At 40.1% G+C, this 14612-nt stretch overlaps 1 protein-coding gene across 1 annotated transcript in view; it reads left to right on the top strand.

The window, feature by feature from the left end:
* LOC122816707 (transformation/transcription domain associated protein) overlaps positions 1–14612 on the top strand; it is a gene marked incomplete in the record, with an annotated part of 2794447 nt that overhangs the window by 478474 nt on the left and 2301361 nt on the right. The window contains 3 exon segments of the mRNA XM_044089697.1: positions 4864–5188; positions 6716–6813; positions 9067–9261. Coding sequence (XP_043945632.1) covers positions 4864–5188; positions 6716–6813; positions 9067–9261 — 618 coding nt within the window.

The following is a 14612-nucleotide window of genomic DNA, read 5'->3' as shown; positions in this document are numbered from 1 at the left end:
GTGTATTTATGTGTTTGGTTCGCTGATGTGGTGGGACTATGTGATACTGGAATTGTGTTGTGTGAGGTTACCTTCTCCTCTTGACTGGTTTCACCAGTTTTGAGATGAGAGAGCTCAGCTTCCAGTTTGGCTATATGGTTGCATCTCTCACATATATTTGAACCTGTTTGGAGGAGGAGAGGGTTGTCCCGTGTACATGAGACAGTTGTAACATTGCCTCAAAATTCCCAGATTCACCAGCTGGACTGGAGAGGAAACCATTGACTGACCTTTGGACATGCTAGAGTAATATAGGGAAACTGAATTAAGACGGACCAGTAGGGGTCAAGGTAATCGCAGAGAGTATAAGAGTAAGTAGTGCTTATGGTTTAATAGTGCTAACTTGTAAGATTACTTATTTGGACCAGTGAAGGGCCTTAGAATGAGAATATGGTGTTTAATTCGAGAGATAGAGCAGTTCTAAGGGAAAAAGTGAAGAGCAGACTTCGTGGAGCCAGGAATAGTTTAAACCCAAGTAGGCGGCGCTGCCCGTTGTTGCGCTATGCACAAAAACGCACAAAAGAGGGTTTTAAGAGTGGGAAATCAAGGAGTTTGGAATTGACCCAAAATGGCCAATAAAACTACAGTTTCAAGGCAGTAACCACTCCCACAGGGGCAGGCAGGCTGCTCAATGTTTATCACTGCCACTGATGAACAGAGAGACTTCCCTTTAGCCCAAGCAAAAAATGGCCTCCAAGAAGCTTACAAACAGTTCAGAACAGCAAGCCTGTAACTGAACTTTTTTAAATCTCAGAAAAGTGGGAAAAAAGCAAGTTTTTTTGTTTTTTTTAAAGATAGCAGAGGTTCACAAGTATCAACAAGTTATAACAGTGCAGTAAATGACCCCACACTTGAGTGCTAGGCCAGAGACAAATAAAATGCAAGTTTTAAGAAAAAAACGATTTTAAAAATAAGTGCAAACAGGAAATTCAGTAAACTGCTCTAGGTTGTGTTCTAAATACAGTTACCAATGCAGAAATCAAGTTTAACAAGCCAGAAATGCTCAAAGTAGGCGGGCAAATAATCTGAAGAAAAATACTTAAAATCTCAAAAGTGGCTCCTTTCTTCTCTCAGCGTTTTCTCCTCTTGGTGGGTGCTTCCCCAACAGCCAACAAGTCTGAAAAGACGTCAAAACCACGAGGCAATCTGGTTTTAAGAGAGGGAGATCAAGGAGTTTGGAATTGACCCAAAATGGCCAATAAAACATAATCCAAAAAGGGTACTTCGTATTCTGAAGATAGAAGCCACCCAGAAGAGGCATCCTTTCCCTCCCCAAAAACCAGACCCATCTCATGCCACAAGTTCTGGCAGATCTTCTAAAGCTAGGCGCCATAGAACCTGTTCCTCCAGGACAAGAAAGAAAAGGGTTTTACTCCCATCTCTTACTGGTCCCCAAAACAGATGGCCCCTGGAGACCCATCTTAGATCTGTTCTTTCTAAACCTACATTTTCAGGTACCCTCTTTCAAAATGCTGTCTCCCCACCCTGCTGCCTCTCATTCCAACCAAGGCCTTCAATGGTCACCCTAGAATTAAATTAAGCCTACCCACACATACCCATCAGGAGTTCCCACAGACAATTCCTGCGTTTCTCTGGCCCTTCCTCTCATTTCCAATTTACTGCCTTGCCATGTGGTTTCTCCACGGCCCACAGGGTGTTTACAAAGTGCCTACCCCCAGCCATTGCCTTCTGCAGAACTCAGTCTACCCTTATCTGGACAACATCGTGATTCTGGCGGAGTCCAGGAATGCTGTATTAAAGCATCTGCATTTCACCATGTCCCTTCTGCAGAACTAGGATTCACCATCAACCTCCCCAAATCCTCTCTGATCCCATGCCAGGAGAAGATTGTCCTCGGCTGCAGAATCAGAACAGACTCAATGAAGGCCTTTTTACCTCTGGACAAGGTTCTCTTTAATTTCCCACTTCCAGGAAGCTCTACTATCCCGAAAGGTGACGGCAAGGCATTTTCTTAGTCTCCTGGGTTTAATGGCAGCAACCATCCCCATGCTACAATTGGCAAGAATGCACATGCACAAGCTGCAGTGGTTCCTGAAGGACACCTGGTCCCAGCACCTACATCCCATAGAGCAGGCCACCCCCCTTCTTCCCTGTCTTAAAACAGAAGTCAACTGGTGGATCCAGCAAGTGCAATTGAACCCAGGGCTCCCACTGCAGCCCCCACCCAACCCAAGTTATGCATACAGATGCCTCAGATTCAGGTTGGGGAGCAACTCTGGCCTCTTACAAGATTCAAGAAAAATGGCATCCCTCTCTTCAGGGTGAACACATCAACATCAGGGAAATGACAGCAGTTATCTTAGCTCTACAGACCTTCTCCCCCCTTCTGGTTCCAGGGGTGCTCCAGATGGTCACTGACGACACCACAATGATGTGGTACCTCAACAAGCAGGGAGAAACAAAGCCATGTCAGCTGTGCAGTCTATCCCTGCTGATATGGGACTTCGCCTCCCAGCTCAACTTAGTCCTGTAGGCGGTCTACATCCCCTCACAGAACAACCACCAAGCAGATCTCTTGAGCAGGACCTCTTTGGCTCAACACAAATGGATGCTAAACAAGGGGGTCGTCTTAGACATAGTCCACCGGTAGGGTGCTCCACAAATAGACCTGTTTGCCTCCCCCCAGAACAGGCAACTGCGGACCTTCTGCTCAAAAACCCGCTCCCGTCTAGCATGGAGAGTGGACGCTTTCAACATCTCTTGGGAGGTGAAGTTCTTTTATGCCTCTCCCCCCCCCCCCCCCCCATTCCCACTGATTCAGAAAGTCCTTCTGAAAATTCAGAAAAACAAACCAAAAGTCTTGTTAGTGACTCTCTACTGGCCAAGGCAGCACTGGTTCTCCCTACTTCACAAACTCGCCAAGGGCAATCACTTCAAGTTACCCTACAATGTGGACCGACTGTCACAAGACAAAGGAACTCTCCTACACTCACAGGTACAGATGTTGTCGCTGACTCTGTGGGTGATAAAACATTTGATCCCTTTCAGACACCACTACTCCGAGGACATGCTTTCAGTCCTAAGGGAGGCAAGGAAACCTACCACCAGAAAATCTTAACTGGCTAAATGGGAAGGATTTGCAAAATGGTGTCTGCAGTAGGGGGGGGGGCCCAGCTCCGCCGAGATTCCCCTGGTTCTAATCTTCTTGTGTCAATTGGTAAAAAGTGACCTTTCTTATTCTTCTGTAAAAGTACACCTCTCTGCCATTTCAGCCTGCTTGCCCCTTGAACCCCCCTTGCTGGCCAGGCTCGATGTAAAGCTCTTCTTTAAAGGGGTTTTGCTCATGAGACCACCTAGGAAACCTATCCCTCTGCCTTGGGACCTTAACTACATGTTGGAGAAATTCACCCAACATCCCTTTGAACCTGCTGGACCTTCCTCTTTGCAGATGTGTACATAGAAGACTGTACTGCTGGTGGCTATCACTTCAGCCAGAAGTGTCAGAATTGCAGGCTTTAATATCCTGTCCCCCCTACACCATCTTCCATAAAGACAGGGTGTCCTTGTGAACCAACCCCTCTTTTATGCCTAAAGTGGTCAGTGATGTCTCTTAACCAGTCCATTCATTTGCCCACCTTTTTTCCCTCACCCACTAATGAAGGGGAGGGGATACTGCACTCCCTGGATGTGCACAGACAATTTAGATTTTACCTGGACAAGACCAAGGACATCAGAAAGACTAACCAGCTTTTTGTCTCCTTCCACTCCAGAGCCCTGGGCAAGGCACTCTCCATGCAAACCATTGCATGCTGAATCAGGAAAGCTATTTGCTTCTGCTACTCTCACCACAGAAAGGAACCCCCAAGGGGAATCGAGGCCCATTCCACTAGAGCTGTGGCCACCTCAAGGGCCTTCATGAAAGGCCTAGACACAGCATCCATTTTGGAAGCAGCCACCTGTGCCACCATCCACACCTTCACCAAGCATTACAAATTGGACCAAGTTTCCAGAGCTAGGACACGATCGCCAGGGCAGTCCTGCAGGGTTTTGTACAACCCTCTGCATCTTTCACCAACTTATCATCCTCTTAGACCATGTGGTACACTCCCACACCTAGAATACTGCAACAGAGGAATAGAAGGACATAGAATAGTTGTATAAAATTTTACCATAATCATAGATGTCCTTCTCTTCCATGTTGCAGTGTTCCTTCCCGCCCACCAGTCCCCCCAGGTCTTGTACCTTTCCTGTGCCACCTGTATTTCAGTAGGTCTCCAAGTCACAAACCTGTAAACAACTGCCATACCTCCTGCTGGGGCTTATTCTCTGCCTGCTGGCCTTCAAGTTCTGAGGATTGTGCGTGCATTTAAGGCCCCTGATTTATGGCCCTACATGCGATGTCCCATGCACACCAAGCTGAAGCTTTTGTATACACGCCGACGGGTGAGTCACCTGAGGGCAGGAAATCCCACACCTAGAATACTGCAACATGGAAGAGAAGGACATCTATGATTACGGTAAGATTTTGCACAACTATTCTTTGCAGTGATTAACTACGAAGTCTTGATTCAGAATTTTACATTTCACTTGATAGAAAATGCAATGTGCTGTAGTAAAAGTTTTTTTGATTGTGAGTGAAGAGTTATTTATCTTTTTATTGGCATTATTTAAACAGAATGTTTTCTTCTGCAGTTTTGAATAAAGAGCGTATTCTAGTTTTATGAAATGAGTTTAGAATGTAGCAGCTAAGTGAAAAGTAGGTGTTCACACTTGGAAATCAGATGTTTGCATCTGTATACCAAGTTTATTTCTGCTTTTGATTTGTCATTTGGAGTTATTTTTTCAACTTGGTCCATGTTGCAGGTATTTGTTTTGAAGTTCCACACTATTGCTCGATACCAGCTGCCAGCAATCTTCAAGAAGTGTAAACCTCAGTCTGAACTTGGCACAGTGGATACTACCCTGCCTGGAGTTCCTGCTACCCCCACAGCTCCTGTTCTTCCTGCACCGCCTGCCCCAGCAACACCTATAACCCCTGCCCCAGTGCCAGCATTTGACAAGCAGGGAGATAAAGATAAAGAAGACAAGCAGACATTCCAGGTTACTGACTGCCGGAGCTTGGTGAAGACCTTGGTGTGTGGTGTGAAAACAATTACATGGGGTATAACATCGTGTAAAGCACCAGGAGGTGAATATGTTCCTTGTTTTATCTTAATCTTGTAATCCTGACTTTGAATTTTGTTTTACTTTGCTTCACTTGTAATTTAAAATGGTGCGCATAAACTGATAGTAAGTGTATCTATAATCTGAACAGCTGTAGATTCTTGGTTAACTTAAGCAGGGTGGCATGACTAGGCCTCTGTTGATGATTTATTTGCCTTTTTTAAGGATGTAATATGGTACAGGGCATTGACTTCTGTTGCATTCCCATGAAAGGTGACTGGTTTGGCATGTTGTGTAGGTGAGTGTCACGTACCCCCTGTAGAGTAACTGATTTAGTACAATATGTAGATAAATGTAGCATATCTCTGAAGGATAGCTCGTTCAGTACAGTGTACAGGGGACTGCTACTTACCCCTTAAGGGTAACTATTGTTAGTTTGGTACCTTATGTAAGAGCGGGGGGTGTATCACATACTTCTTGAAGAGTGACCAGTTCAGTACATTGTGCAGTGGAGTGTCACATGCCACTGTGGCTGGCAAGTTTGATACATTGTTTATGAGAGTGCCATATGGTTCTGTAAGATGACTAGTTCAGTGCAGTGGATGTGGGTAAGCCATGTCTTCCAATAAATTCATGCAATAATGTATTTCTTTTGTCTTTGTGTGGGGGGGAGGGGGGGCATGTTTTTGGCCATCTGTAGTACCTAAGCTGTCATTTGGAAAAACTATACAACATTCTGTAGAAGGGCTTATAATGCATGTGAAGCAGAAAGGACCTATTTAGCAGAAAGTTTACATCAATAAATTGGTTACCTCCATGCTTTTCCTGATGCAGCAAAAGTGGATGCTGGACCTTGTTGAAAACTTGGAGCATTTTTTATTGTGTTCATATTTAATTCATCAGCTTCATTTTGATATGTAAAACTTGTTCCTAGTTTGTTCCATTTTGAGCAGTGGGGTGTGGGATCAGATTTTTTTTTTCAGGTTGTTGATTAAAATGACATATTTGTCTGGGGTCATTAATTTTTCTTCTTTGGGGCATCATTCTCTAGGAGTCCCTGGAAGTTAATGTCCTTTAGGACCACCCAGAGTTAGAGCAGCTCTTGTTAAATGTGATGATCAAACATTGTACTGTAAGAACCCCTCTCACCAATGAGAGTGGAGTGTCACCCTCTAGAACTCCCCTCCCCAAATGGTTAAGAAAGGTTAAGATGTTTGCCTAGGAGTATCACCCTCTACTCATGAGGATAGAATCCTGTGCTGGATGACGTTTCATGAGAGTGAAGGAACATCCTTTTGGGACCCCCTAGTGGGGGAGCTTCATCTTGTAGGAACCCAGGTAGACAATTCATTTTTTGCTTTCTTAAATTTAGGTCATAAAAGTCTGGAAAAGAAATGTTGAATGTTGCTCATTCTCAAATGTTTGTTAGTGGAGCACCTTTTTTTTGTTCTAATCACTTATGTTAGTCGTTTTTGATCAGTGATCTCAATGTTTGTTAATGAAAAGAGTTGTATTGGAAATGGTTAGTAATTTTGCTTTTGTGTGTTCCTAGAAGCTCAGTTTATTCCTAACAAGCAGCTGCAACCCAAAGAAACACAAATTTACATAAAGCTTGTTAAATATGCGATGCAAGCATTGGATATCTACCAGGTAAGTACTATCTTCCTCTTGTAGGAGACATCTGCTGTGCAGATCCATATGTTAGTCTCTCAGGAGCTTGTCTTGCATGGAGGTGTTAATATCTGGGTAGGATAGTGAGAGTTGACATTGTGACGGCTAACATTGTGAATAGACAAGGGTGTGTGAGTTAACTCCAGGTAGCTTAGAGACCTGTAAATTGCAGATGTTTTAGTTTCCCAAGCCCATTAGCTGTTACTATCTTGTCATTATGTCCTAATTCAGCTAAAGTTTGTGCTATGACTGAGATACCAGGTGCTGCACACCCAGCCGTGTTTGCATTTCATGTTTAAAAGCAAACCTTGACTACTGGCTTTAGTCGTGATGGTGATAAATTCCTTGTGGAATGAGGCATCCATCTGGAAGCTTTGTTGCTGTATTTTGAGATGTGAAGAGAATGAATCCTGGTACTTTAGGAGGCATACAGTTCCTCTAATATGCTGTCTGCATATATCTTTTTGCATTCTTTGTTGCTCAACTGACTAACTTTAACTTTAAGTCAGACTACCTTAGAACTTTGCTTGCTGAAAGTCTGGGAAGGTGATGACTGCTGTCCATAATTTGGTTATAAGCAGGTGGGTGAGACCTGAATAAAGAACACTAGAGAGGAGCAGAAATGAATATTCTTCTGTAAAGAACAGAAAGAGAAAAATATGACTTGTTAAATCCATATAATCCCCTCTTTCATGCTGGTTGAAAGTTGCGCTGCTGCATATACATGAATTCTGCATCATAAAGTTCATTAAAAGTAATTTTTTCGGGTCTATATCAATCTGTCAAAACGGCTGAATATTTAATACCAGATGTTCGAACTGTAAAGTTCGAACACTGGTAATTGCGAAGCCGGGAAACACCGAATTCTTTCCCAGGGAAAGAATTTGGTGGGCCGTTTGTGTAGCTTTGTGAGTATCAGGACTGTGGTGGGAAGTTATGGGTTGGGTTCAGGTAAGTGTGTGGTTGTGTGAATGTTAGGGTTAGGGCACGGGTTAGGTGAGTTAGGGTTAGGGCGCGGGTGAGGTGGGTGTGCGATAGTGAAAGACTTTAGGGTTAGGGTGCGGGTCAGGTGAGTGTGCGATAGAGACGGACCTTAGGGTTAGGGTTTGGGTTAAGGTAAGTGGATAGGTAGTAGTGTATGTACAGTTTAGTGTAGGGTTAGATGTAGGATTTTGTGTGTATGTATTGATGTTTTGGTGTGCTTGTGTTTTGTGTGTGTCTGTGTGTGTCTGTGTGTGTCTGTGTGTGTCTGTGTGTGTCTGTGTGTGTCTGTGTGTGTCTGTGTGTGTCTGTGTGTGTCTGTGTGTATCTGTATTGATGTTTTGGTGTGCTTGTGTTGTGTGTGTGTGTGTTTCTTTTAACAATGATTTTTTTTTTTCCCTGGGAAAAAATCGCTGTTCTAAGACTTCGATGTTTGTGCAGTTCGTGGTTTGAAGTTCGAACTTCAGATGTTTTGATGAACTGATATAGCCCCTTTTTTCATGCAATTCCAGTCTGGTGAATGTACATGACCACTTAAATAAAAAAAAAAATTGAATAGTGATTGCAGCATAAGTAGCATTTCAGCAGGCAAACTTCTATTTCATTTTATTTTTCCACCGCTTTGTGATTGGAAAAGTCCATTGCCTTACATTGTAGATACTTCCACTATTACAAAACGTCACAAACAGAAGGTGGAAGAATCAGTTAAAAGTAGAAGAAAACAGTTCACGTGATAGTGCTGTGATGTAGACATCAATTAAGGTTGTTTTGTAACAAGTCTTTTGTGGGAGGGTTGATTTTAATATACTTACCTGTACAGTAGTTTGTTTGCTGTAGTGGACAAACCAGGTGCACTAACAGTTTAGGAACTGTTAAATTTGAGATATTGTCATAGTGTTTTAATTATTGCAAACCATGTGCACTAATAGTTTAGGAACTGTTAAATTTGAGATATTGTCATAGTGTTTTAATTATTTCAGTGTTGAGAGCATGCATGCACACTGACTGCTGTAGCATGAAAATTTAACTTTTAATGCAATGCAGTGGCTACCTTGTATGACTTAAGACAATAATTAAAATGTGCTGTCAAACCTGTTTGAAAACTACTTGATTGTTTCTTGAAAATGCTGTGAGTAATGATTATTCTGCTGCTAAGTATCAGCTTTAAATACATTTTATCTTTGAAGGATTGAGCAATTGCAAAATCCATTTCTTGCTTCTTTCTTTCTGACTGAATATCTTTACTTGCAGGTTCAGATAGCAGGCACTGGACAAACTTATATCCGTGTAGCAAATTGTCAGACAGTAAGGATGAAAGAAGAGAAGGAGGTTCTGGAACACTTTGCTGGTGTCTTTACAATGATGAACCCATTAACATTTAAAGAAATCTTTCAGACTACTGTTCCATACATGGTTGAAAGGATTTCCAAAAACTATGCTCTTCAGGTATGAAATTGGAGTTTTGAACTGCTGTGGTTGGTGGAGTTCTGAAAGTTTTTACATTTGTTTCTTGTGATTACTTGCTTGTTGGGCAGTAAGTGAACTGATCCATTTTGACCTGTTTCATTCATGGCATCAGCAGGAAGTGAAGTCACAGTTGCACGTTCTAGTGTGTGCAAATTAACTGCAAGGGAGTCCAGTGCCAGAAGAAAAGTTAAGTGTTAGACCATTTAAAGGCAAAGCAACAGTAGCATTTAATGAAAAATAAATATGCACAGCCATGCTTTTTTTTCCATAAATACGTGTGTGATATCAGGAGGCTCATCCTTGCTAGTTAAGACTGAAGCCACTTGTCTTAAATCTACTTGCTTGGCATCTAAAACTTTCTAGGGATTAGCCCTTCCCCCTTACCCATAGTGCTATGCAAGTAAATTTCCTCTCAAGATATCTTGTGTTGTTTTGTAAGTGCTTGCATCTGAGAGAGCGCCTTGGGTTGCTGCTGTTTCTTAAATAGTTTGTCAGAAGTTTAAGACTATATGCAGTGCACATAAACTTTAAAAACTGAAAAAATGATAAAAAAATACATATATATATATATATATATATATATATATATATATATATATATGTGTGTGTGTGTGTGTATGTATGTATATATATATATATATATATATATATATATATATATATATATATATATATATATGTATATACATACATATATATCTGTGTGTGTGTGTGTGTGTGTGTATGTATATATATATATATGTGTGAGACACTACTACCTTTATTACTATTATTGTCATTACTATACTGATTGGTCTTGACCCCTGTTCCCAACAGGGGTTTATACTTGTTTCCCCATTCATTTGCAACATATGAAGTAATGTCCTTAATCATAGCTTGGGGGTATCCTTTGTCTGCAAAAAGATGTCCAATGTATGACATTTCACGGAGCATATGCTCTCTATCAGAAGTCATCCTTGCAGCGCGGATACACTGCCCCCTTATGATACCCCTTTTAGTACTATAAGAATGTGCACTGTCAAAGTGCAGATACCCATTACTAAATGTATCTTTTCTGTAAATACGAGACTGGAATGCTTCACCCTGACTATATACATAGACATCCAGATAATTAATACCAATGTTGTCATGTTGATGGGTAAATTTGAGATATTCAGTGGTATTACTGATATATTGCATGAATAAAGATAGTTCTTGTTCACAGCCCTCCCACAAAATGAAGATATCGTCCAAATATCGGACGTATCTTTTAATTTGCGTCATCCAGTTAGAATTTAGAATAAATTCCATTTCCCAGTCAAGCAGGACCAAGTTGGCGTATATGGGAGCACAAGCTGTTCCCATAGCTACGCCAACTTGTTGTTTGTAATACTCCCCCTCGAAATAAATATAGTAATGGTCGAGGACGATGTCCATGAACTCCATAATTAAGGAAATTTCATCCTGCCCCAAACCACTAAGTCTAGTAATACTGTTACTAAATCTATTTAGGCCCTCTTCTTTGGGAATGCATGAGAATAAGTCCTGGACATCAATGGTGACAAATATAAGGTTGGGGCTCCACATATCCTGCTTAAAAATGCCCAGGAATTCCCATGAATCTTTCATAATGTGCTCAACTCTGTTGTACATATGCTTCAATTTGTGATGAACTACTCGGCCAAAGGGGAAAGCTTTACTTGCACTGCCTGAAATTATGGGTCTAAATGGAGGGTCATGAACATTCTTGTGGACTTTGGGGATACCAGTAATAGTAGCAAGTATAGGAAATTCGACCTTTAAAAATTTATATAGGTCTTCATTTATCCTATTTTCTAAGATGAATTCCTCTAAATAAGAGTCGATGCATCCATGGGCAATATTGACCTCGTTCAAAGATGATGCTATATACTGTGTCGAATTGTTCAATAATTCAAATATTTTGTTAGTATATTTCTCCTGATCATACAACACTATGCCCCCACCCTTGTCAGCTGACATAATTCTGATGTTTTTTTCACATAAGGATTCGACCACCTCCATAACCTTACTACTAAATTGGTGACTTCGTTTTTTATATCGATATTTATTGTGTAAAGCGTATATCTGAGCATTTACCACATTTTCAAAAGATGCTAAGGTAGATGACATAGAGGGTGTAAAGACACTTCTTTTCTTTAACTCACTTCCTTGTGAATAATTGATACTGTTTTTGTTGAAAAAAATCCCTAGATTCAATTTTCTCAAAAATAACTTGAATTGTTGGGAACAGGGGTCAAGACCAATCAGTATAGTAATGACAATAATAGTAATAAAGGTAGTAGTGTCTCAGGCAATGAATATTCTAGGGCGTGTATAATTAAATATGGTAGGCATATTAGAGAAGTCAAAAATACAATTATTTCTAACTGGAATATTCTGACAAGTGACCCGTCAATTAAAGAGAGAATACCAGACAAACCACACTTTGTACACAAGACAGGGAACAACCTGAAGAGAATTATTGAGATTAAATCTAGTTACTACAAGGGAAAGAGAATACAAAAAACAGGTACAAAAAAATGTGGTCAATGTAATTTTTGTAAGTATATTTTGGATGTACCCAATATTGTGCTAAACAACAGCATAAAAAGTAAGGTCAAGTTCTGTCATGGCAATTGTCTGACTAAACATATAGTATACTTGGGTGTTTGTCAAACGTGTATGAGTTATTATGTGGGAAAGACAGACCGCTGTCTTAAAAATAGGATTTATGACCATACATATTGTATGAGGAAATGTGATATAAATAATGCCTTGTCAAGGCATTTAATTAAAAATCCACAATGTAAAGGTTTCAAATTTGCAATTTTGGAGGTGGTCATGCCGAATCCCCGGGGGGGCAGCATAAAGGCAGTTGTGGGGGAAAGGGAGATCAGATGGCAGATCAGGCTAGATGCATCTACATCCCCAGGCCTAAACGAGATGATTCCAACCAAGCCCCTTATTAGAGTTTAGAACAATTTGTCACAGTTTATTCCACACAGTTTTGGTAGTATATTTAGACATATTTCGTGATACATTTATATTGATTTCATGATTATTAGAATATTTTTTATGAATTATAAGGGTCACACAGTGACCTAGGTTAATGGTATAAGGTCATAGTATTACAACTGTAATGATGTCCTTCATTACAGTTATTTTAAGATGGTTATATTATACGCAGCAGATATTGTTAGAATGGCTATAATGTATGACATGTAGCATTGAATAGGAGACTAATACATTATATGCTTGTTGTTATATGAAGCTCCTTATAATTTTTTTTATTTTTCATTTTTTATTTCATTTGCATGTATGGCATATATATATATATATATATATATATATATATATATATATATATATATATATATATATGTTTATAGATTTGTTTAATATGTATGGTTTTAGTAATTTCATGAGAAGTGTTTTATAGGATTTATTTGTACATAAGACAGTGTTTTATCTTTTTTAATATCATTGATTTAATTGATTAATTGATGGAAAAGGCATTTTTTTCTATGGGGTAGTATGTATTTAAGTCAATGGGTTATAGTAGTAAGTGTTCTGATGAAGTCAGTTGTATTCTGAAGAAAGCGCTCAACCTTATTGTGTGTAACAAATAAATGAACTTTGTCTCTAGCACAGTTTCCAGATTCCTGGTGTGTTTCTGCTACCATCCGGTGGCGTTTTTGTGTTATAGTTGTTGGACACTGGGATTACTTTTATTTTTCCTAGTCGTTCTCCATGGATTCTATGCAGGAGACCTTGAATTTATCTACTTCCATTACCCGTGAGGAGATCGATAAAATCCACTCAGAAATGGCAATTATCAAGGGTGAAATCACCCGTCTTGTGGAATTGCTTACTCCGCCTGCTATCGTGCAAACAAACTGTGTGCAACCTAGCTTCATTGTGCCGACGACAGTCCGTTCCTCTATTGGTCATGGCAGCGACGAGGACATCCCGAATGGGCAGAGGAGATTTTCTTCTCCGTTCACGTCGAAATGCTCGCCGAGGAAGGAATTAAATGAACAAATGGTTGGACATAGAAGCATCATTAACACCTCTACAATGTTCGGTAATCCCGACGAGGATATATACTTGATATCGGGCGCGAAGCCCAAACGGCAACCTCCTGTTCGGACTTATGCCGTCGAAGAGAAGAACAGTGCGGCTTATAGTAAACACACTAAAGGTACTGGTTTACAGTCTTCTTTACAGGGAGGTTTAGAGAAAGGCCATGGGTATAATTTGGACAAATTCATGAAAATGCCTTTAGACTTCAAAGACATTCACGATTTTAGGTCCGTTAATCAACATGAAGGATGTGAAGGCGATCATCCTTCACTAAAGGAACTTATTTACACTTTTGGCAACAAGTTAAGCAAAGTCAAAAACATTCAAGTGGAGAATATGTATCTCCACCAATGTTTGGATAGTGGTGTAATCCCCATGGGTCTGCGTTTCTTCAAAGAACCCTTGGGGGTTGATATGAATGCTGATAATATTAAAATGTGTAACGAAATGTTTAATGGATTTGGTAAAAAGTTTATTTATTATTGATTGCAACGATTCTAAACTGAGTAGTTTATTAAATGAGGTTGAACAGATTGACAAACTTATACAGAATGACATGCTTTTTGCACATTGGGAGAAATTATATTTTAAGCAGTATGAATATGCTGAGAGTATATACAAGAAGACATATGAAAGGAAGTGCAAGAAACTGCAGAGGGACATTATACAGTACGAAAAAGGGACCGCCTACAGGTGGAAAATAAAAAATGATAGAAAATACAAAGTAGTTACATCTGATAGAAAATATTCTAATTATTATGGGGATGGTAATATCAACCAAGCTGATGAGGAATGTTTTTTAGACGAAGAGAGAGATTATTACAATTGGAAAACTGTAGAACGAAAGGGGAAAGGGAGGAATGGCTGGAGGGGTCGCAGGTACCATCATTAGTTGACCCCAAATGTTTTAACAGCTCTATCCCCCAGGCAGACAAAGACAGTCAGCTCGGCAGTATTGTACACAATGATTACAACCTAAAACAAAATAGTGATGGGATACTGCATGTCAGTGGTGAATTGAAAATTTATAACTATAGTGCACATCAAGTTCAGCCAGAATTTTTTTCGATATTTTCCAAGGGTATGAAGTTCATACCTGATAACAACTTGGACATAACTGACACCCTAGTGGAATTCAAGTTATTTTTGAGAAAATTGAATCTAGGGATTTTTTTCAACAAAAACAGTATCAATTATTCACAAGGAAGTGAGTTAAAGAAAAGAAGTGTCTTTACATTGACACCTAC

Source organism: Protopterus annectens, chromosome 12.part0 (assembly GCF_019279795.1).
Source record: "Protopterus annectens isolate FY-2018-M chromosome 12.part0, PAN1.0, whole genome shotgun sequence".
Taxonomy (NCBI): domain Eukaryota; kingdom Metazoa; phylum Chordata; order Ceratodontiformes; family Protopteridae; genus Protopterus; species Protopterus annectens.
Note: the sequence above shows the minus strand (reverse complement) of the source record. Positions and strands in the feature narration are given on the sequence as shown.